Source organism: Ictidomys tridecemlineatus, chromosome 8, assembly GCF_052094955.1.
Source record: "Ictidomys tridecemlineatus isolate mIctTri1 chromosome 8, mIctTri1.hap1, whole genome shotgun sequence".
NCBI classification, from domain to species: domain Eukaryota; kingdom Metazoa; phylum Chordata; class Mammalia; order Rodentia; family Sciuridae; genus Ictidomys; species Ictidomys tridecemlineatus.
The window spans coordinates 155,264,248-155,287,717 of NC_135484.1; the positions used below are offsets into that span (position 1 = coordinate 155,264,248).

At 42.8% G+C, this 23,470-nt stretch overlaps 6 protein-coding genes across 6 annotated transcripts; 2 read left to right on the forward strand and 4 right to left on the reverse strand.

Annotated features, from left to right (window-relative positions):
• Positions 1-662: 662 nt before the first annotated feature.
• Positions 663-2,202, reverse strand: H1-1 (H1.1 linker histone, cluster member). Its single transcript, XM_005337039.5, has one exon. It carries the CDS (start codon positions 2,134-2,136, stop codon positions 1,480-1,482), a length of 657 nt encoding a protein of 218 aa, XP_005337096.1. The 5' UTR covers positions 2,137-2,202; the 3' UTR covers positions 663-1,479.
• A 2,368-nt stretch (positions 2,203-4,570) lies between these two features.
• LOC101974797 (histone H3.1) lies at positions 4,571-5,510 on the forward strand. The gene has a single exon (XM_078020643.1). It carries the CDS (start codon positions 4,602-4,604, stop codon positions 5,010-5,012), a length of 411 nt encoding a protein of 136 aa, XP_077876769.1. The 5' UTR covers positions 4,571-4,601; the 3' UTR covers positions 5,013-5,510.
• Positions 5,511-5,846: 336 nt separating this feature from the next.
• On the forward strand, positions 5,847-8,556 carry LOC144366392 (histone H4). Its single transcript, XM_078020645.1, has one exon. The coding sequence runs from the start codon at positions 5,881-5,883 to the stop codon at positions 6,190-6,192; it is 312 nt and encodes a 103-aa protein (XP_077876771.1). The 5' UTR covers positions 5,847-5,880; the 3' UTR covers positions 6,193-8,556.
• Positions 8,473-12,929, reverse strand: LOC106145261 (histone H4). The gene has a single exon (XM_078020644.1). It carries the CDS (start codon positions 12,821-12,823, stop codon positions 12,512-12,514), a length of 312 nt encoding a protein of 103 aa, XP_077876770.1. The 5' UTR covers positions 12,824-12,929; the 3' UTR covers positions 8,473-12,511.
• A 1,903-nt stretch (positions 12,930-14,832) lies between these two features.
• On the reverse strand, positions 14,833-17,023 carry LOC110599294 (histone H3). Its single transcript, XM_021734415.3, has one exon. It carries the CDS (start codon positions 16,221-16,223, stop codon positions 15,813-15,815), a length of 411 nt encoding a protein of 136 aa, XP_021590090.1. The 5' UTR covers positions 16,224-17,023; the 3' UTR covers positions 14,833-15,812.
• Positions 17,024-17,151: 128 nt separating this feature from the next.
• On the reverse strand, positions 17,152-17,696 carry H2ac4 (H2A clustered histone 4). Its single transcript, XM_013363658.4, has one exon. It carries the CDS (start codon positions 17,632-17,634, stop codon positions 17,242-17,244), a length of 393 nt encoding a protein of 130 aa, XP_013219112.1. The 5' UTR covers positions 17,635-17,696; the 3' UTR covers positions 17,152-17,241.
• Positions 17,697-23,470: the final 5,774 nt, after the last annotated feature.

A 23,470-nucleotide genomic window follows, 5' to 3' on the forward strand; every position in this document is an offset into this window, starting at 1 on the left:
ATCTTTTTTTTGGGGGGGGAGGTGGGTACCAGGGATTGAACTCAAGGGCATTCAACCACTGAACATATCCCCAGCCCTACTTTGTATTTTACTTAGAGACAGGGTTTTACTGAGTTCCTTAGCACTTTGACATTGCTGAGGCTGTCTTTGAACTTGCAATCCTCCTGCCTCAGCCTCCGGACCAGCTGGGATTACAAGTGTGTACCACTGTGCCTGGCATTGATAAATATCATCTTAAAGGACACTTAATATCATGTTAACTGATATTATGTTAATTAAAACCAAGAACTAAAAATTTAAAAATGTCTTCAAAAATTATTCTTCTGCTTTACTTTGGAGATTTATAGCAAAGGTTGTAAAAATAAAATTTCATGATGTTCACATTGAGGAAAACGAAAAAGGATAGATTTATTTTGTTATTAACTATGAGACATCCATAGGGGTTTTATTTTGAAGAGAAAAGAAAAAAAGTAGAATTTCAGAAATTGGCAAAAGAGCTGGATACAAAATATCAGCACACCTTTTCCCTCCCAGCAGTGAGATCTAAGAAAGCAAGAACTCTTACATTAAAACAACAACAACAAACTTATAAATGAATTAGGAATAAAATTAAGACAAGTACATGGAGTTCAGGAGAAAAAAAAATTCTATTATGTAAATAATAAATTATAAATAAGATATTTTATTTCAGTTTATTGGGAAAATGGATGAAGTATTTAATAAATGGGGTTGAAAGAGCTGCCCATCCTTCTGGGAGAATGTAACTCAGATTCTGTGTTCACAATATAAATTCTAGTTGGATTAGAGACAATTTTTCTTTTTTAAGATAAAACAAACAACAACAAAAAACTTTATAAAGAAAATGTAGAAAGACTGCAAACTCAAGAGTAGTAGTGTATAATTTCTTAACCCAAACTGGAAACTTTGAAGCCATAAGACAAATTTATTATTAACAATATTTTAAAAAACCCACATACCCAATACAAGCTTTTGCATACAAATGGGAAATACATCACAGGAAATAAAAAGCACCACACAGGTAATGAGTGTTTTTTCACTGTTGTGACCAAGACAGCTTAACAACAACAAAAAAACAACTTGAAAAGTCCGGAAAGTCTATTTGGAGCTCAGTTTGAGTCTAGTCCATAGACGAGGGCTTCACTCCTGGAGGCTAGACTGAAGGTCGAGGGTGAAGAGCGTCTCCCACCCACCCAGGACCAAACATACTCACACCCACCTCCAGCCACACCCTGCCTTCTTAGGGTTACTGCGCAGCTAATCCCTATAAGGGGCTTCATGAACCAATTAGGCTAAAGCCCTCATAACCCAACCATCTTACTTCCAAAACTTGTCTTCATGTTTCAATGTGACAACTTAGGTTGGTGTCAACTATGGAAACGGTATCAAGCTCTTTTCCTGAATCACGTAGGTGGCTCTTAAAAGAGCCGTTGGGTAGCTGGAAAGTTTCCAGCAGGATTTTCACTTTTTCTTGGGGGCTGCCTTCTTGGGCTTGGCCGCAGTCTTTGGCTTGGTCACCTTCGCCTTGGCCGCCTTGGGCTTCACCGCCTTGGCCTTGGCAGGGCTCCTGGCTACCTTCTTTGGCTTCACGACCTTAGGCTTCTTAGGGCTCTTGGATGGCTTCTTGGCCATCGCGGGCTTTTTTGCCTTCTTCGGAGTCTTAACATTCCTCTTAACCGCGGCCCCTGCGGGCTTTTTGGGCTTCTTGGAAGAGCCCGAGGACTTGGCCTTGGCTGCCAATTTTGCGGTGCTGGGCTTGGCTTCCCCGGAGGCCGCCTTCTTGTTGAGCTTGAAGGAGCCGGAGGCGCCGGTGCCCTTGGTCTGCACCAGGGTGCCCTTGCTCACCAGGCTCTTGAGGCCCAGCTTGATGCGGCTGTTGTTCTTCTCCACGTCGTAGCCGGCGGCCGCCAGCGCCTTCTTGAGCGCGGCCAGGGACACGCCGCTGCGCTCCTTGGAGGAGGACACGGCCTGGACGATGAGCTCGGACACGGAGGGGCCAGCAGGCTTCTTCTTGGCGGCGGCCGCCGTCTTGGCGGGCTTCTTCGCCTTCTTGCCAGCGGAAGGCTTCTCAGGGGCGGCCGCCGGAGCGGCTTGGGCGGCCGGCGCCGTCTCGGACATGGCGACTGCTACTAGAGAAAGGAACTGGCTTAGCCCTGGCGGAGCGGGAGGCCGGCCGCGGACCCGCGCGGCGTATTTATAGAGCGGGGCTGCGCCGTGATTGGTGCACGCAGGTGCCCGCCCCTCGCACCTAGCGCCGCGCGCAGCTCAGGGCCTAGCGGGTCGGGGGCGCTGGACTTCCCTCTGTGCGCTCTAAAGCACCCTTAGAGCCGCCCCTGAGGCTGGGTGCGATGGACGCTGTAGGCCGAGCAAGGTCGGGCAGTACTGTCTACTAACACCAAAGGGTGTAACTTCCCTCTCGAAAAGCAGCCCCCTTTGTGGGAGAGGGGTGCCGAGACAAAAAAATCCAAGGGGCGTCCCTTGAAACTGCTAGAAGGTGCTCTGTCCCTAATGCTCCCTTCTCACTTTTTAAACTATGCAAAGGATGGTGCATTGGGTGGTGGGGGAGCTAGAGGAAGGCGAGGCCTTGCCTCAGGTTCAGGACCGGTTTTTATCCCTGCGGTCTGGTTTCTTAGCAACGGAGAAAAACTGTCTAGTGCACACCTTGCACATATTTTGGTCAAAGAACGAGTCGTGGGAAACTATAGAATTCACTAAACCCAGTTACCATACTCCGTGTGTGGGGAACAGTCTGAAAACAGATTCTTCAATCGCAACTTACTCCTGCGGTCCGTCGAGCTTCTCTGGTTCTGGGTGCCCTTTCATCCTCAAACCCGAGGTCTACAACCTTGGTCCACTGGCAGCCCAGAACCGCCCATCCGCCCTAGCAACACAGACTTGGGCTCTCAATGGAGCAGGAGAAGCAATCATAAAACGCTAGAAGGACTAAGGGGTTCCCTGGAAGGCATCGTATCAAGAAGTTAGGTCCCCTTTGTGTAAAAACAAGAGGGCACTCCCTTGAGGTAAGATTTCAAGGCAATTTCCCTTCAATTTGTGTTTGACAGTAAATAAACTTCAAAAGCAACTGCATGATAAAGCGATTTAACTTTAAGAACTAATGGCTATAAACTAAAGGGAGAATGAAATGCTGTTAAACTGCCATCCTTTTCTACAGCACTGCCCTGGGTAATGGCCTAAGGACTCCGGGGAACAAGGCAGTGACTTCTCATTCCCGCCGCCATCCTGGCAGTTTTCAAACAAGTCCGCACTGGCCTAGGGCCCCTGAGATTTCCCCACTGTCTTTACAGCACGAGATAATGTAATGTCCCAGACTCCTATTGTGTCCGTCTTCTTTACTGCCTCGAATTTTATCAAGAAGCTGTTTCCAAATACGTTAAGTGATTTCTAAGAATTTGGAAAATCAACTGGAAACGGAAGTAAGCATCTTACTTTGAAAGGGATAGTAAATTACAAGGTGCACGTTAACAAGAAAGACTTAATTTTTTTTTTTTGTTAAGGAAACTTTGAAAAACATAAGCCTTTCTTAGTGTAATAAACAAAGCATGTAATAAAATGAAGCTTTTAAAACGGAAAGACTACAAATTCTCAGACGCACAATTGGTTTCTACACTGCTTTCTTATTCAAATAATGGTTTGTCTTTGTTTCCACTGTGTTAAAAGGGCGGCTTCAGATTAAGTGGCACCTCTCCACACAAATGAAGGATGCTAGATGTGCTTTCTAAATGGCTACCAGAAAAAAATAGAATAAACCAATGAAAAGGTAGAAGCCTCTGTTAAAACAACGATATTTTAATATTTTTGAGGCACAATTTGCAAGGTTAAATTATGCTCTTTGCAGTGTGGACTCCAGTTTCTCTTGGTCGAGGTCCACCGCCTGCTTCACTAGGGGCCACAACTTCAAGCTGGGTGGGCTGGCGCGCTAATGTACGTGGCGGCGGCCCGGGAGTGGCAGCCACCGCCATTTCTCACCTGGCAAAGCGCTAGTATAGAACATTGATCACCTGACAAAAAGGACTCCTATTACAGACTCGTTTGGGAGAAACAATATTATTTACTTTACGAAATTATGCTTTTGCAGGTTTCAACGAAGGCCGTTGATCAACTAAAACATTACTAAAGGAGTCGTTTTTTCAGACACTAACCATGAATCGGGGCACGACATGAAACGTAAAGAATGTTACGGGGGAGCGGGTTAGCAATGTTCACTAAATCGTAACACTCCCCGGGAACTGAGGGTTAAACAGATTGGAGAACTACTGTAGCATAAAAATCTAAGTCTAATTTATAAATAGATAAAAGTACGCTTTGAGATTATAAGGATTGGATATGAAAGACGAAGAAAGTTTAAAAGAGAAAGGAAAAAGAACTGAAAAGAACAGAGGGTATAACCGAGTAGCCAATGAAACTGCACTTTTGGGACAATTTTAAAATAAACCAATCAGAGCCTGCTACGTAAAGCAAAACATTTTTAATCATCCAATCGCTGCACTTTACATACTATAAATACTAGTAATGCAGCTGACCGACATTTCCCCTGCTGTTGGGTACCTTCAGCTTTACTTGAAATGGCTCGTACCAAGCAAACCGCACGTAAGTCCACCGGCGGCAAGGCGCCGCGCAAGCAGCTGGCCACCAAGGCCGCCCGCAAGAGCGCTCCGGCTACCGGCGGCGTCAAGAAGCCTCACCGCTACCGACCCGGCACCGTGGCGCTGCGCGAGATCCGCCGCTACCAGAAGTCCACCGAGCTGCTGATCCGCAAGCTGCCGTTTCAGCGCCTGGTGCGCGAGATCGCGCAGGACTTCAAGACCGACCTGCGCTTCCAGAGCTCGGCCGTCATGGCGCTGCAGGAGGCCTGCGAGGCCTACCTGGTGGGGCTGTTCGAGGACACCAACCTGTGCGCCATCCACGCCAAGCGCGTCACCATTATGCCCAAGGATATCCAGCTGGCGCGCCGCATCCGCGGGGAGAGGGCATAGTTGAGTTTCCAATTTCATTTTTGCCAAAGGCTCTTTTCAGAGCCACCCACATTCTCAAATAAGGCAGCTGTGAGAACACTTAAGAAGGCCAATCACTTAATAATGACACTGCACTTTACCACTTATAATTATATGCCATGGGAGTTTGAGGGACTTCGGTGAGACATTTCAAAGGCTAGAACGAGCAAGTTTAAGCACAAAACAGGAACCACATCCCAATCCTAAATTTAAAAAGAAATTTGTTTTAGCTCATAAATAAATCACCATGGAGACAAAGCCAATCAGTGGGTTAATTCCCTCAAGGGATTAACTGAGTGCAATTGAAGGTCGGTAGGGAAGTGGTCGGAAGAGACGGGCTTTGGGGTATATCATGGGAGTCACTTGCTTCCACCACTTCTGCCTCATCTTAAGCCCCAAGGAATGCAGCTGGCTGTCTAAGGACTGAGACCTCTGAAACTATGAACCATCTAAATAAACCTTTCCTCCCATAAGAAAAAACCATGGACAGACTCCAGACCCATAAGCCCCATTTTTTTCACCACATAAAGACACCACATAAAGACATCTTAGAATTTCTCATTTAAGATGTTTTTGCAGTAAATGAATTTACATTTAAATGCTAAATTAGTTCCCGAAAGCATAAAAGAAAGCAAAGACCAGTGGTAGAGCTGCCTTGGCGCCAGCCGCTTCCGACTCCCGGGGATTAGGAGGAGGGCTTAGGGGCGGGGACTGGAGACGTCACGTTTCCCGCCCGCGCGCTTTCCATTCTTTACATTTGCTAGGGGCGGAGAGGAGGGGCGAAATAGGTATATAAGGGTGGGCTCTGCGCTGCATCCTCACTTGGTGTTGGGTTTGATCTTCGGTAACCATGTCTGGTCGCGGCAAAGGAGGCAAAGGCCTGGGCAAAGGCGGCGCCAAGCGCCACCGCAAGGTGCTGCGCGACAACATCCAGGGTATCACCAAGCCCGCCATCCGCCGCCTGGCCCGCCGGGGCGGCGTCAAGCGCATCTCCGGGCTCATCTACGAGGAGACGCGCGGCGTGCTCAAGGTGTTCCTGGAGAACGTGATCCGCGACGCCGTCACCTACACGGAGCACGCCAAGCGCAAGACGGTCACGGCCATGGACGTGGTCTACGCGCTCAAGCGCCAGGGCCGCACCCTCTACGGCTTCGGCGGCTAAGACAACTGGTTTTCACCGTCGCTTAAGTTACTCAAAGGCCCTTTTCAGGGCCGCCCAACCACTCAAAGAAAGAGCTGTCGGACGCTATTGTGGCATAGCCAGAGAGACGGGAACGTAAGATGAGTTACACTTAATTGCACCTGTTTGCTAGGTGAGTAGGGCAAAAACTTAAGCCCACTTAAGGAAAACGAACGAAAAAGAAATTAGTATTGTGTAAGGAACTTGCATCAGTTTCCTCGGAACAAAGAGAATCATTACCCTGTCAGGAAGCCTATCCGAGGGTATCAGCCAATCAGAACTGATGACCTAATGTATCTGCGAGCCAGAGAAGGGGGATGGGTAGGCCGCTGCTAGGTTTCTGTTTTTGACACTGCAAAGCCGTTTTAGACAGTTTCCATTTTTCATTATTTTTCAGCATGTGTATGCTTGTATATAGACCTACATATACATTCTTTAGATATGTTTTGTCTATAGATCTAGATGTGTATTTGCGTTGTGTGTGTGTGTGTGTGTGTGTGTGTTTAGCAGAGGCAGGCAGCGTGGGAAGCAGCAGGTGAGGTTGGTCAGGACAGATGCTGCTGGTCTGTGAATGTCCACGTGTGCCAGATTGAGATGTATGGACTTTGTGGTCAGTCATTAAGGCCACAGAGTTTTCAAGGATGTTTCTGATGCAGCTGTGTTCATATAGCATCAGGTTTCAGGATCCAGCTAGAATAGGGATGTGAACTGACTTGATATTCGCTAATAGGAAGCATCTTATTCTCATCTGAAGAGACACTCAAACGCTTCTCTCACTGAGTTCCTTTTGGTATCATTTTTGTAGGGGGCCGACTTCAGGCAAGGCTGAATGTCTCCTTGATATTGGGGTCCCGTTTTCTACCAGATATTTTTTTTTGGGGGGGGGATGATGAAAGTACCTAGCTTGGCTTAACTAAAAACAGACAATGGAGAGAATTCATAGCTACATCCTGAAGGGTTTCAGGAATTGAGTCAGGAGAAAATACCAGCCTGGTTGGGAAGGTGGTCATTTTATGTCCTTCTTTGCTGGTGTCCTTTAAGAGACACTCAATGTCCTCATGCAATGTGCCTGTGCTATTATAGACAATTGGGATCATCAGTGAGCAAATTAGAATTTACTCTCCTAATGACTAGCCAGTGGAGAAAGACATGTAGTTAACAGGTGGCCTATATGGAAGAAGTGGTAGCTTCTTTTCTGGTCTGTCTGGCCTTTTTGTTTGCTCGAATTGCTAATGGGGACATACTCATTTAGTCATAACCACCTCTGCTGTGAGTAGAAACCTCTGAGCCTTCCTCAGTCCTTTCATTCTATTCTTGCTGAATTTACAATCCCCGCTTCATCCCTCAAATCCAAACTGCCATGCAGACTGGAGATTCAGTTGTGGCAGCACTGGTGGGTCTGGTGGAGGCCTGGGGACTCCTGTGGAAGATTCATGCATAAAACATTCACTTAAAAACCCTCAGAAACTACATGCCAGACGTTAGCCCCGTTCTAGGTGCTACGGATACTTCAGGAAGAAAACAATGTTTCACTATCAAGACATTATGAAGAAAACAATGTTTCACTCTCAAGACATTATAGTCCAGTTGGGGGAAGACAGACAATAAAGAAAAAAGATTATATGTATTATTACAGAGAAAATAGCATGCACACCATCTCACACATACACATGCTAGTTTACAAATGAGCAGGAATATATATATATATATATTTTACAAAGAGTGAGTGGTCAAGGGAGATTTCTTTTATAAGGAGGGTAATTTGAGCAGAGGCCTGAATGAAATGAGGACTAAAGACTTGCAGATATTAAGATAAAACAGCTCCAGGGAGGGGAAAAAAAAAATGAAAGTATAAAGACTGACTCTGGGAAGTCTTGTCCATTTCAAATACAATGAGATCAACTGGAAAGAAAAACAAAATGTGATGCAGAATGAGGTCAGTGAATAGCCAGGATTCAGATTTGGTAGGTGTTAGGGTAGCTGGTACAAATATTCGCCAGAGACACATCTTAAGTTCAAGCAAATGTTTACCGGCAAAGAATATCTGACAAGCTGCCCTTCTGCAAGGCACAGCAGCCTGCTGAAAAAAGTAGTTAATTGTATAGTCATGTACAATGGAGTAGTTAAAAAATAACCCATCTGGTACTATATGATTGTTACTGGACGTCATTGTTGTGGTTTCATGCCGGGGTCTAGCCCTAGCGGGGGTCCAGGGAGTCCTGAAGGATGAGTGGCCTCGGCTGAAAGATGAGACAGGAGTCGTTTCCTTGGAGCAATCTCCAGAGAGAGAGAGCTTTAATGCAGCTTTCTCTGGGTCATCTTTTATTACAATTTTTTCTCATCATTATAGATTCAGAATACGTCATTGATTATACAATTTCAAAACTTTGCCAAGACATAACGTTTCCTTAACCATAATTGGGGGTATAGAAAAATGTACCATCAATTTAAATTTTTCCAGGATGTGATTTTTTAGTTATCAATCATTAATAAAATGTGTTACTAATTTACATTTTTTCAGATTTTCCCAAGATGTACAATTTTCTTATTAACCAATGCCAAACTACGTAACCAGACTCTAAGTCTCCAAACCCATCATTAACCTTTAAGTTTTAAAGTACAACTGAACTTTTATTTCTAATATAAAATTCCTATCTAAAAAAGTCCCCTTAAATCTTATACTTAAAATATCCTAAAGTTTATAAACCATTCTTAAAACATATCAGAAACCCACAGAGCTAAAAACTTAAGCATTCTAAACCCAAGAATCTAAATAGAATAATACTTCTAACATTATTCTAAAAGTATGTCTTATAAAGCTACTTTAATTAATTCCTAAAACTGGTTGAGCTGCTTTCTCAAAGAGTTTCTTTGTTTCTCAGTCAAGGTGCACTAGTTCTTATGTCTTTATAATCTTTCTCAATAAAAAGTAAGTTCTAAACATCAGTCCACTTTCTGCCAATATTAAGTATGCTCATCATAAATCCCTATGTGAAGTAAAAGAGGGTTTATACAAATGAAAAGAATGTATCCTTATATGTCTTAACTTTCATAAGTATATAACATAACTTTCCTTAATCAAGAATGAAACTACATATGGTGGGTTTTGTACAATGAGCATAATGATTAGGTTTTCTAAAAGGCCAAAAATATGGGCTTGGGGGTTCTAGTTGATATAATCAATGTGGTGCCTAAAATTCTTCTGACCTTTCAGAGAATGATTGTTGTCCATTATCAGTTTTGTCCTCAACGTGCTGAGATAGTAGAGCAGCTTTCTAGTTGTCCTTGATAAGTTGAGGGGTAGTAGAACAGCCTCCAAGGCATGAACTACCTGTTCTGTTCTAACCATCTGAAATTCAGTTTGGTTTGGCATTTAACATGCTCATGCCTCCTGTCAGGAGCAGGAGCATGAGAATGAAAAGTCCCAGTTACATAAAAAAGGGTCTCCTGGTTTCGGTTTCCCACCAACCAGCACGGCTTTGCCAGCATTCATCCTCGCTGTGACCTTGTCAAGACAGTGGGAGAGTGGCTTTGCCAGCACTTATTTTCACTGTGACCTTGTCAAGTCAGTGAGAGGGGATCACCTTCACCAGTTTCAGTAAAATTAGGGACTCTTTGTGCCTAAAAGGAAGGTCATGCCTGGATGGGCAGGTGCTGATTTTCAAAATGGAGTTACTTTGGCCCGTGGATCTTATAGTAAGTCCTGTTAGGTGGGTTGACCACATCCTGGTTTGGTTAGTACTTTCCAGATTTTATCACTGGAAGTTCTACATCCTGGGTAACCCCCTCAAACTCAGGCAAACTGGAATGACTTTCACCCTACTTGTAGGCTGTGTGATAAGGATACTTGCTTTTCTGTGAAAAGGATTGAAAAACCGCTGGAGTGTTCTAAGTAGAAGATACGTAGACAGAATATCATGTAAAACAGTCATCTTGCTTCTGGATAGAGAAAAACAAAAACCCCAAAACTCCAGGGGACAGGGGTCAAGAGCCAAAGCAAAAAGCCTGGTTAGAGGTTGTGTAACCTCAGTAGGGGAGGCTCCCACAGTGGGATCTGTCTCTGTTTAGTCTTGTAAAGCAAAAAACAAACAAACAAAACAAAACAAACAAACAACAAAAAACAAACAAACAAACAAAACAAAACAAAAACAAAAAAAACCCCTACGTATCCAAAGAACTGAGAAGCAGAAAGCTTGCTCAGAAATCAACTGTGCAAATTATTAGGGCTTGATGGGTTATAGACAGGGGCTAAGAGTAATGAGAGATGGGCTAATAATGGGAGGATCTGTCAAGTGTTTTCTTGGAACAGACAGAGATTTCCCAGAACTGGGACACTACTGCTTTTCATTCCCTGTAACAACGTGGTGTTCTTGCCTGGGCAGCGGGTAGCTGTGTCAGTCAGCATGGAGGTTATACTGAAGTTGGAGTTCTATTAGAGGTCTGTTCAAGCAGCTGTCTTGGTGCTTTCATCCTTGAAGAAGAAAGAGATGCAGCAAGTTGACCCTGCATATGTTTCTGGACAAGATGTTTCTCCAGTGATCAGCATGTCTACATGCAGAGCTGAGTAGAAATCTGACCCAGAGGTTAAGGCAGCAAAGGAGACAATCTGAAGGTAGAGATGCCAAGCCATTCACCCTGTTCCAGTCCCCCACTGGACGTTTGCTGGTCCAAGAGTCTTTTGAGGAATGGCACTTATAGTGAACATGAAACTATTTCACAAAACACACAATATTCAAGAGGTGAGACTGAATTCTATTGCCAAGAACTATGAAGAGGTCCAAGGACTGAGCCAAAGTACACACTTGTAGGACTACTTCCCTCTTTAGTGGAGCTGCACTGTGATTCATGAGAGAGAGAGAGAGAGAGAGAGAGAGAGAGAGAGAGAGAGAGAGAGAGATCGATCATATGTTATTTATCAGGTTCCTTTTGATGAAATTTTGGCACTTATATTCATTCACTGTTGTAAATACTGCTGCACTAAATTGGTCTAAATTTTTATTTTAAGCCAGTCTCACCATTTAAAGTCTTGCCTCAGTCTCCAAGGGAAATTAGTTCCAGGACTCCCCCAATCCCCATACCAAAATCTGCAGATGCTGAAGTCCTTTAAGTACAATGACACTGTAGTATTTCCCTACAAACTTCATGCATCCTCCTAAACAGTTCAAATCATCTCTAAATGGTCTATAATACTCAACACAATGCAAAAGTTTTGTAAATAGTTGTTACAGTGTATTATTTGGGGAATAATGGCAAGAGAAAAAGCCCCCACATGTTCAATACTTTTTTCCCCCATCCACTGTTGAGTCCAAGTTTGTAACCTATGATATGGAGGGCCAACTGTACTTTGATGTCTAAATTTTAATCTTCAACCCAGATGTGGCACTTAACTCCTCAATCTCACTTATTTGACACTCTATTCATGATCAGACCTATTTTCAATGTAACCCCACATTTTTAAAAATTTATTTTTGAAGTCGTCATCAATACATTTCTCAAGTGTTTAATCAAACATTGCAAACCCAGTTGGATTTTCTAACTTGGGCATCTAACACAAGCTTGTTGTGCTGTCTGAAATTTTCCTAAATAAAAATCAAGTAGTGAAGTTTGTGATTTATAACATGAACTGGAACGAGCTAGAAAGAGCACCAGTGATCTGTGCATTCTCAGAGGAAGCTTCCTACCCTCTCAGCTGCTTCAAGGTTAGGCTCTGCCACAGGCTGGGCCCTGAAGTTGACAAAAGAATTAAATGTGTCAAGGCACATTCAAACCTTGGACCACTAGCTCTAGGTGATTATCAGCACAACGGAAGCCAGACGGATTGCCCAGAGAGGAGAGGGGAGGGTGGAAGCCACTGAAATCTCTGGAAAGGAACTAGGCATTTTAATGGTGTTAACAACCTCCAGAAAGGACTTGTCCCCTTCACCTGGGAAGGGCAGGTGAGGTCTCCCAGATTCTCAGACACGACTACACCAGGGTGTTCAACTGCACTTCCAAAGCAGAGCCTCAGCCATAACACGCAGTTCCCAGAGAATCATAAACATGCAGTTTAGAGAATGCGGATCCTCCCTCAGCGAGTGAGGCAGAGGGTCTGCTCTACAAAGCAAGTGGGAATGTCATTGTAAGTGTATCTCCCTACCGCAAGACTGACTCCAACTCCAAGTAAGCAAAACAAGGACACTCCGCTAGGCACTGCACGACAGATGGGAGAAAGGAAGCCAATACTGCAGCTCTCTTCAGGAGTAGGTGGGCGGCCCTAAAAAGGGCCTTTGAGTAACTTAAGCGACGGTGAAAACCAGTTGTCTTAGCCGCCGAAGCCGTAGAGGGTGCGGCCCTGGCGCTTGAGCGCGTAGACCACGTCCATGGCCGTGACCGTCTTGCGCTTGGCGTGCTCCGTGTAGGTGACGGCGTCGCGGATCACGTTCTCCAGGAACACCTTGAGCACGCCGCGGGTCTCCTCGTAGATGAGCCCGGAGATGCGCTTGACGCCGCCCCGGCGGGCCAGGCGGCGGATGGCGGGCTTGGTGATGCCCTGGATGTTGTCGCGCAGGACTTTGCGGTGGCGCTTGGCGCCGCCTTTGCCCAGGCCTTTGCCTCCTTTGCCGCGGCCAGACATGGCTAAGGTCTCAGGACTAAAACCTTAGAGGAGCGAAGATACTCACTGAGGCACGTACTAGCACCACGGCTAATTATACGCCGCCATCGGACCTCGTTGAGAACTGGAAGCGGGAAGCGACGAGGAGGCGCGGCTGCACTTTCGCTCCGCCCCTCACTGGGCAGTGACCCGAGGACCGGGAGAACTGGATACTTCCACTTTTGAATCTTTTGCCTTGTTTCCTGTGGTTGACTATGTGATCGCTGAAGCTGTCGCTTTGCCTAAGAATTTTAATAAGGGTTCATGTTTTAATAACAAAGCTCTTGATAGAGCTAAAAATATCATATTGATAATTTAGATAAAAGCTCTTTTTAAAAAGGCTAAAGGAGATCATCCTGGTCTTTGTTTAAAAAATGCGGAAGTTGAAATCCCATGAAAGATGTCCTCCCTAAATTTAACAAAAAGCACCATTCTTGGGCTGGGGTTGTGGCTCAGTGGCAGAGAGCGCTTGCCTCACACATGTGGGGCACTGGATTCGAACCTCACCACCACATGAAAATAAATAAAGATACTAAAAATCTACCATTCCTATCACGGATAGGAACTAAGGCCAAGGATATTCTGTACAAATAAATCCTGTTGTAACTCTTTGTCTTTTCTCTGCCCAATATAATGCCATACCTCAAACACCTTTGCTTTCTAACATTCAGTATATAAGTAATTGACTAACTGCTTTGTGTCATCATCTCCTTATAAGGGTTCTTATACCACATGAAAATTGTGTCAAATAATTTTTTAAAATAAGTCTTGTTAATTATGTAAATTTCCACTATGCTGGTTGAACCAGGATCCTAAGATGGAGATACAGTTTTGCTACCCTTTCACGACATTCTTTTTCATTAATAGGGAATGTTTGTAGGTGGCCCTGTAATTTTGGTTCCCCTCCTTCATTTGTAAAACAAGTAAAGATAACCATTCATGGAAGTTTTCTGAGAATTTGAATTAGCAAACATGAGTAAAATGTTAGAACAGAGACTGTCCCAAAGAAATGCTGCATAAATGTGGTTAATTCTAGCATGTTTTACTTTGCAAATGTGCTTGAATTGTGATATTGACTTATGCTCCTCAATTTCAGTGTCTTACTACCAGTACAATATCACAGCAGACATTTATGTATTAATGAAGATTTTTTTAAAAATCACAGCGTGTAATAAAAGATATTGCAAATTCTTGTTTTTTAACAATTACATATATGTGTGTGTGGAAATATATATATATATATATATATATATATATATATATATACACATATATATATATTTGAGGGGGGGGTGTCTATAGGTGTAGTAAGAATCACACCCTTTGGACTTTCCCACAACTAAGTCTAGAATGCAATTCAAATCTCCAGATCACCATAGGCTTCTCCCAATTGTGTTAATTCTCCCTTAAAATGTACATTAAGCAGAATAAGTTAGACACTTTCATTGTAGAAACTGAAAGGCCTACTTCTGAATTTTCATCTGACCAATACAGCCTGAACTTCTTCCTCTTCTTGAGGATCTTTCACAAAAGAATCCCAAATTGGGCTGAGGTTGTGGCTCAGTGGTAGAGCACTTACCTTGCATGCACTAGGCACTGGGTTGGATCCTCAGCACCACATAAATGTAAAATAAAGATATTGTGTCCAGCTAAAATTTAAGAATAAACATTTTTTAAAAAAAAGCCTCCCTAATCAAAACTAATACCAACAGCATTTACTGTGAACTTTGGTGTAACATCACTCTTTGGTGCTTGGAGAAAAAAAAAAAAAACATGTTTAGCTGAAGACCTTGAAAGAACAAACACCTAATGTGTATTCTCTGCACAGTTAGAGGGAGAAAAGACTGGACAGGATCCCCATTGAGGTTTCCAGCTGAACCTGAAAATTTGGCATGAAACAATTTATCAAGACAAAAGCACACAAATGTATTTCATATAAGTTTTATGAGACAGGTTAGCCTCTAAGTTGAAGAGAGATGTAATAGTGTCTGAACAATGTGATGCGGCTTATGGAAAGTGGGAATTATTTTAATTATGTCTGTTTATATAGAATCAGCTATGACTCCTTACTGAAGAATATTTCTTTTCTCTTGGTACAGGGACAGCATCAGCATTTTTCACAATGAAATAATTTTGATTTTAGGAAACAGGGTAAATTAGAATGCCCTTCTTCATCTTCTACTTTTAAGGACCTTGGGCTCAAAATAGTCCTTATGCAAAAGTAGCCAGTCCATGTGGAAATGCCATTTCTGCCAAAACTAAAAACCTCCATTTGCTCTCCAGCCCTCCCAGATCATTTCCCTAATACATAGCAGTAAGTACTTAACCCAATATTAAATGGTGGCACTAGTCTTAACATATTAAAATGTTCAGTAATTTTTTCCCTTGAATATGAACTTCTTCCATTATTTAATTTTTAAATATATGCTGTAATTTAATTTCTAAACCGAGATCAATGCAACTTAGTAATGCCAAGTAAAAAAGGATTTAAGCAAGCTAAAGCTTGGACTATTTTAAAAAGGGCATAAAACAATTCACAACTTGGGTAAGTTGCTATATGCCTGAAAATGCTCATATCAAAGATTAGATTACCTCCATTTATAATTAGTAAACTAATTGGTCTTAGATGACATCATAAACTAGGAGCCAGCCCTACCCAAATGCATGTGCAAGAGGCTGGCATCAAGCTTCCAACAAGATTTGACAGCTGCAAATTCGAAAATTATGCTAAATTATGCTAAAGACTGTAGCACTGCGTAAGATGTCAAGTAAATTAGGTAAATTAAGACTTAATGCAGAAGCTATCTTTCATCCATATGGAAATACAGAAGCTAAAGGGATGATAGTTAATAGCCAAGTTGGAAACAGAAACTGCTGCTCTTAAGTGTTCACAGCTGCTTTCCTTGGAACACTTAGGTGGCTCTGAAAAGAGCCTTTGGGTCATTTACACTAGGCCGAAATTGGGTTGCTTTTATGCCCTCTCTCCACGGATGCGGCGCGCCAGCTGGATGTCCTTGGGCATGATGGTGACGCGCTTGGCGTGGATGGCGCACAGGTTGGTATCCTCAAACAGCCCCACCAGGTAGGCCTCGCTGGCCTCCTGCAGCGCCATGACGGCCGAGCTCTGGAAGCGCAGGTCGGTCTTGAAGTCCTGCGCGATCTCGCGCACCAGGCGCTGGAACGGCAGCTTGCGGATCAGCAGCTCGGTGGACTTCTGGTAGCGGCGGATCTCGCGCAGCGCCACGGTGCCGGGCCGGTAGCGGTGAGGCTTCTTGACGCCGCCGGTGGCCGGGGCGCTCTTGCGGGCGGCCTTGGTGGCCAGCTGCTTGCGCGGCGCCTTGCCGCCGGTGGACTTACGGGCTGTCTGCTTGGTGCGAGCCATGGGAAAACCGAAGTAACGCCTTCACAGACTACTGTGAACGTTAAAAGCCACCCTTCCTTTTATACAGTCAGATTACTGACTATTGGGCCCGAGAAATTCAAAAGTACCCGCGCTTTTCCTGGATTGGTTCATCTCCTTGCTGAGGTCTCCGGATAAAGAGCTGCCTACAGGTTGATGCACAAATCCCACACCCTGCTCTTCCCGGTAGCTATTTTCACATTTTTATTTATTTACTTATTTATTTGAGTCTGTGTCGATTGTAAACGCAAGTATTGCACCATAATGTCTGAAGGAGACAACCACACAGATCTACACGGGAATACCCAATAGATGCTGGCAAAAACAAAACAAAACAAAAAACCTATTAAAATATCTTGGGAGCCATTTAGGGAAACTTGGTGTGTGGGTTTCATTTCAAACGAAAGTTTACCTGGGCATGGCACTAGTAGGGTGGACATTGTAAAAATTATGACTTTGTAGGATGAATTGCTGAGAGTTAATCGCTAAGTTCATTTTGCTCTTCATTGCTGTATTTGGGTTTTGATTTACACTGAGGATAGAACCCAGTACCTTGAGCATGTTAGGCAAGTGCGCATTGAGCTACATCCAACTGGTTTTGTACTCAGGATTGACCCGAGGGGTCTTTTACGTAGAGCAATATTCCCATTTGTTGAGGTCTCCACTCGTTTAGCTATCCAACTTGCCATATGCAGCGCCTTATGTGAAATAGGAGGGGTCATTGTTATATTTTCCTTCTCCCCACAGTATTCAACAACTTTGTATCTGCAAAAAGGTTAGTATTCCCGCGGCAGTACATTTTGCTGTGTAGCCTTCCCCCTACATTTACAAATTACTGAGTAACTACTAGGGGCCACCAGTTTCTTTTTAGAACCCAACTCTTAGCATAACAGCTCATTTCACAGAAATAGTGGGTGGCTCTTAAAAGAGCCTTTTGTTTATAACCTTGATAATCTTTCCGGCTCAAGGAAAACTTAGAGGCCAGTGAGTTATCAACACCTTATTTTCCCTTGGCCTTGTGGTGGCTCTCGGTCTTCTTGGGCAGCAGCACTGCCTGGATGTTGGGCAGGACACCGCCCTGCGCGATAGTCACACGGCCCAGCAGCTTGTTGAGCTCCTCGTCGTTGCGGATGGCCAGCTGCAGGTGGCGCGGGATGATGCGCGTCTTCTTGTTGTCGCGGGCCGCGTTGCCAGCCAGCTCCAGGATCTCGGCCGTCAGGTACTCGAGCACCGCCGCCAGGTAGACGGGCGCGCCGGCCCCGACCCGCTCCGAGTAATTGCCCTTGCGCAGCAGCCGATGCACACGTCCCACCGGGAACTGGAGACCGGCCCGAGAGGAGCGAGTCTTGGCCTTGGCCCGGGCCTTGCCGCCTTGTTTACCGCGACCAGACATTTTAGCTTGGTTTAAGAAGACAGAAAGGCTCTATGGAAAACCTAGGTAAAATGCCATGAAGGCCTGCAAATGAGACATATTTATACTGATTGGAGGTAGGCTGTGCGGAGCTCTCCTATTGGCTAATGGGAAATACCCAATGGGCAAACAGAATTTGAATCCTTCATTTGCATACAGCTCTTCCATCTACTGTAAGGTTTGTGTTTTATCCAATCACCAATCGTACTGGGTGAGCCTTACTTTAAAACCAATAATTGCATCAATTCAATTTTTTTTTTTAATTTTTTTAAAACCAACTGTGGGCTGGAGTCTTTCCGCTCATTGTTGACTTTGGGCCACTCGTTCCTTTCCGGAATTGAGATTTATAATTTTCCAAAGGAATGAGTTCAGAACCTTTCCCAGAAGGCTAGGAAAATGTACTTCTTAACTTCACAACGGAAAAGAGGGAGTAAGAGAACAATGATTCTTCATCACAGCCCACCTCTAATTTCACGACTTGAACAAGAAAAATAGGACAAGGACTGCATTCTAGATGCTGGAGAACTGATAGATCTTAAAAATTTATTTCCCTTGCCCAGGGTAATACTGACTATCACCTCCAGACTGGAAAACAAAACAACAAAAAAAAAACTTTTGCATGATTCTCCACTACCATTCCCAACCTTCCTGCCCTTGCAATTTTCTCCTTTGATTACAAACAGCATTCTGCTTATTTCTGAAACCTCTCCACCAATCTCTACCCCTTGTATTTATAAGGTTGATAATTTACCAACTACAATTTTAATTGAGAGGGAATACTTTCCCACCACTCTGAGGGTTTGACAATCAGTCTGTGAAATAAATAGACAACAGCATATTAACAGGAGAAAAGGATATGTGGGTTATACAAGAAAGAAAAAAATACTCAAAAGCCCAGTGAGCTCTAGAAGCTGCTATACTCTTCAAGGGGGCATGGTACCTGGGGGAATCTGATTTTGAGGAAAGAGATAGGGGTCCTCAGGATACAAGATAGTCTGCTTGACGCTGTATTGACCTCCAGTCTCTTCTATGATATATGTCATCTTCCCTGTTAAGATTCCTAAAGGAAATTTATGACATCCTCTTTAGGCAGGTCAAGTGATTTCATGGAAAAACTGGGTTTGCTCTTCAACAAGTGCCCTCTGTTGGCCATAATCAACTTGCCCAAATGGAATGCTTAAGGATATTATTTCCTGAATCCTTTCATAACCTTGAAGCTCATAAATAAATATGAGGAGTCTCTAGGTTGTTCTAAGAAATGAGAAAATACACACTAGCACAGAAATACTCAAGTGAGATTATATAAAATGATACACTATTATAAATATGACTATGGTTCATTAATTGTTAGTAAGCTCTCATGTCAAGGAACATAAAAATCAAAAAAAAAGATAGCTAGCAGATAAAGTACTGTTTTCCATTTTATGTCACATTAGACAGGAACAGATGGCACCCAGTTGGAGGGGAATCATTACTTCTGAAGGCTCAGATCCAAAGATCTACTCATACTCAAAGAAGAACATATGAACAAGGACTTGGGTGTGAGAAATCTACCGCCTGGGGATGGTGCTTAGTGTTAGAGAATTTCCTAGCATCATGTGTGAACCCCTGGGTTCCATCCCCAGCACCAATTAAAAAAAAAGAAAAAGAAAAAGAAAGAAAAGAAGAGAGAGAGAAACTAACTTTCATGAACATATAATCCTTGGGAGAAAAGAGATGGCAGGTTCATGACCAGTCTGGGCAATTTAGAGAGACCCTATCTCAAAATAAAAAAATAATAAGGGTTAGGTTATAGTTCCAAGGTAGAGTACACCCGGGTTGATTACCCAATACCTGGAAGGGGGAAGGAAAGTACAGAAAAAAAAAATTCTGATCTATTCTTAAGTCACATTTGTCACTGAACCATGATTTGATCCAGGGACACTGGCAGGAGAGTAAAGGTGCTCATTTTCTCTTAACAGTTTGTCTTCTCTCAAATCTTCTGATATATGACTTTCAATTATAGTCAGAGTTCTATTATTTTTAATGACTGTCTTCACTTTCACCACCACCAAATATATGTTTAAGACATTTTCCTAAAAGGTTGACAGTCTTTTGAGAAGTGAGGACACATATATATGATGATCAATAAGCAGTGTATCATTTGCATACAAAATGAAGATTTGAGGGACATATAAGAGTACAAGAAGGAGAAGACTGATCACCATAAATTATAAAAATCAATAAAGTTTATGAAAGACGCATGTGCTCAGCATTTATTCAACATACATCTAATAGGACCTGCTAAATGCCAGTGACCATTCTAGGTGCCTGAAACATGGCGGACAAAGCTGAGAGCAACCTGGGCCCTCTGGGTACTAATTTTCTTGTTCAGAAAGCTCACAAAAAGATAAAGGTGTACATGGTACAGTGTAGAGTTTTTTGTAATGAGTGCTGTGGAGAAAAAGATTGGAAGGAAAGAAGTTGGCATGAACAGGGTGGGGAGGGCCACCATCAGCAAAAGGAAACATTGGAGTGGAGATCTTATGGGTGAAGAAGCCAGTATGGTGGGCTAATTAAAGACTTCAGTATAATGTCAGGTATATTAAAAAACAGAGGGATGTCAGAAGCCAATGGTCAGAAGTTCCGCTTGTTTAATTTCCTGAACAAATAGGCTTTTAGCTGGAGCAATGGAAATGTACAGGGTTACATAAACATAGAAGCCAACATTAAAAATGTTGATGTTTTTTAACATCAAAAACCTAGACTAGAAGAAGGAGTGGAGTACATGCAGCCATAGCATCAGGATTCTATATCGATGCAGTCACCAATGAAACAAACAAACAAAATCTTCCACTGATGCACGTCATCTTGAGTCAGATAAATCAACAAGCACTTGGCATCTGATATTCAGGAAATAACTTGATGAAATAATGTTATCAAGATTTTCAATGTCAGTAAATTCTAAAGACCTTTGGGGGAAAAAAATGTGATTTAGGATTTAGAGAGATATTGGGTGTCACCTGTTCCATTCAAATAGGACAGAAAATGTAGCAATGATAACTCCAACCCCATTAGCAGTGAAAGCAAGATATGGTTTGCATGAAATAAATATATATTTTTTCTTTAATACAAGCAATGAAAATATGTGACTTTATATCCTTGGGAAAAAAATTCTTTCCTTGAGGTTATGACACAGGAGGAAAATTTTTTCCTCTACTGATTCTTGGTTGTTGGTTTTGTCCTATCATAATAGATAGACAAAATAAAAGCATATCAATTTCTTTATTTTTTTTTATACATGCCATAGAAGCCTTAAGAAGCACTTTGACCTGCACACATAAGTTGGACAGAGTAGTAAACTGTGATAACAAGACAAGACCAAGCAACTTAGACTAGGGCAGAACTGACAGGGAGATGAGGGTTAGTTTAGCAAGGTTGTTTTTACAGAGTTTTTTCCACATTGACTCCCTGATACCATCAGAGGATAGGAATATCTTCTTTCTCTAGGTACAGGTAAGAAACTTTGCACAAGGGAGTTAAACATGAGATAAAATTGTGCTGTCTTCAACAGCCTTTAACTCAATTTTCCAGGGTAACATATTTTGAGGTGATAAGTTCCAAACTCCTTCAGTCAATTAAGGGCTGCTTTGAGACCTTCCAGAAGGCACAAGTCATCCAGCCACTGTGCAAATCACTCTTGTGGCAGTAAATCTAGCTCAACACAAGGAAACAGAGAGGACTTCAGGACTAGAAGTGGTGATAATTTGGAAATTAACTTGAAAAAAGGAGTTGGAAATATACTCTCCCATATCATGACATAGAAATAATACATAAAAATTATTTCAAAAGCGTAAAGACATTTAATTCTGAATTAAGGCAAAGTAGACCACTTTCTTTCCATTTCTTACTAAATAGTTAAATATCCTTAGCTGGCCATACTGGTGCACACCTGTAATCCCAGATACCTGGGTAGGTGAAGTAGGAGGATCACATGATCCAGGCCAGCCTGAACAATTTAGGGAAGGCTTGTCTTGAAATAAAAAATAAGTTTGTGACTGTAGTTCCGTAGATGAGCATGGCCTAACAGTGGGAGACTCTGGGTTGGATACCCAGTACCCAAAATTTTAAAAAAGAAAAAGAAAGGAAAAAATCAATTCCTAAGCATCATCTATAAAACAAGCACAACAAGACATTGAAAGGTGGAGAAAAGGCAGGTTTGCTATTGTGACAGAATACTTTCCATAACTGTGAAAAAATACCTGAAAGAAAATGTGCTTAAAGGAGGAAAGGTTTATTTTGGCTCCAGCTTCACAGACTTCAATCCCACATTCACTTCCCACCATTACTATGGGCTGGTGATGAAGAGAACCTCACAAAAGGGAGAATGTGGTGGAGCAACACTGCTCATCTCAGGGCGGCCAGGAAGCTAAGAGGGTGAAGCCCAGGACAGACGTTCCCTTCCCAGGGGGGCTGGGGTTATGGCTCTGTGGTAGAGCACTTGCCTAGCATGTATGAGGGTCTGGGTTGGAGTCTCAGCGCCACTTATAAATAAATAGATAAAATAAACGTCCATCAACATCAAAAAAAAAAAAAAAAGATATGCTCTTCCAAGGTGCTCTCCAGTGACCTGCTCCCTCCACCTGGGCTCACATTCACGCAGTGCTGCTCTCAAATCATGAACACTCTCTGGACCTGGACCTTCTGTTATCTGTGTCACTGTGGGGCCTTCCCTTTTCCAAAATCTATCAACCTTTCCTCAAATTGAAACTCTCCCACCACCCCTCTTCTCCTTTTCCTGTGTTCAGGCATCTTTGTTGGTTAAAGAGGCAAATCTTTCCATTACTAAAAAGGAGAACTGGATTGTTGTACAGTTTTCTTTCTTTCTTTTTCTTTTTTTTTTTCCTTTCATTTATTCTGTAACTCAAATACGCAACTCTTGAGAAAATGTGAGAATTTATTATGGAATGGGTTAGATAAAACCTGGTTTCATCTAAGTTTGTGGGCTTGTTCCCTGGCTCTGCCATGTCCAAAGATGAAGCTGCTTTAACAGAATCAACAAGGAAGATTTATGATCATGTATGGCTTCTCCCTACTATCCCCAGAGCCCAAACATCTGATGAGAGAGAGAGAGAGAGAGAGAGAGAGAGAGAGAGAGAGAGAGAGAGAGAGAGAGAGAGAAGTAGGGGGGTAAAAAACCCCTAAGCCTTTGTAAAAGACTAAGTGTCAGAACCAATAGTAAAAATGCCTACCTTTGAGTGTAAGAGGACTGTTTTGGCTTGGGATTATCAAAGAAAGTTACAGTGTTTAGGTTTAAAAAAACCAAAAATCAAAAATCCTTGATTTTCTATTTGAAAGAAAAAAAAGAAGGAAAGGGAAATAAGAGAAAAGGAAGGATGAAAATAAGGCAGGTGGAACCAAGGTATAAAGACAAGTTGGGGAGAAAAATCCTACCTCCTTCTACTTGAGAGATCACTGAAAACTAGTAGAAATGTTAACAGATCTCCCCCAGGTGTTCCTTAAACTACAGGCTGAGTGGTTAATGCTTTGAGGGGAAGGATGGGCCAATTTACAGTCTAAAATGCAAAAATTGTTGATTTTTAAGACAAGGATCTCTTTTACAACAGAATTTTGCATATGCTGATACAAAGTGCTTTTCCTACAGGGGTCCACTGACATCATGTGTGGGATCCAGGCATTTTAAAATCTTCTCTAAAGGGAGCTCCTATTTGAAAAACTCTCCCTTAAATTTTCTTGCCTATGAAAACGTTACTGAATCTCACATGTCGCTGGGAATTTTTTTTTTTTTTTCCCCATATTCACTTGTAAGATAGAAGCC

Bases quoted from the DNA above. Each gene is read 5' to 3' on its own strand.
- H1-1 (XM_005337039.5), bottom strand. From the start codon at position 2,136: ATGTCCGAGACGGCGCCGGCCGCCCAAGCCGCTCCGGCGGCCGCCCCT.
- LOC101974797 (XM_078020643.1), top strand. From the start codon at position 4,602: ATGGCTCGTACCAAGCAAACCGCACGTAAGTCCACCGGCGGCAAGGCG.
- LOC144366392 (XM_078020645.1), top strand. From the start codon at position 5,881: ATGTCTGGTCGCGGCAAAGGAGGCAAAGGCCTGGGCAAAGGCGGCGCC.
- LOC106145261 (XM_078020644.1), bottom strand. From the start codon at position 12,823: ATGTCTGGCCGCGGCAAAGGAGGCAAAGGCCTGGGCAAAGGCGGCGCC.
- LOC110599294 (XM_021734415.3), bottom strand. From the start codon at position 16,223: ATGGCTCGCACCAAGCAGACAGCCCGTAAGTCCACCGGCGGCAAGGCG.
- H2ac4 (XM_013363658.4), bottom strand. From the start codon at position 17,634: ATGTCTGGTCGCGGTAAACAAGGCGGCAAGGCCCGGGCCAAGGCCAAG.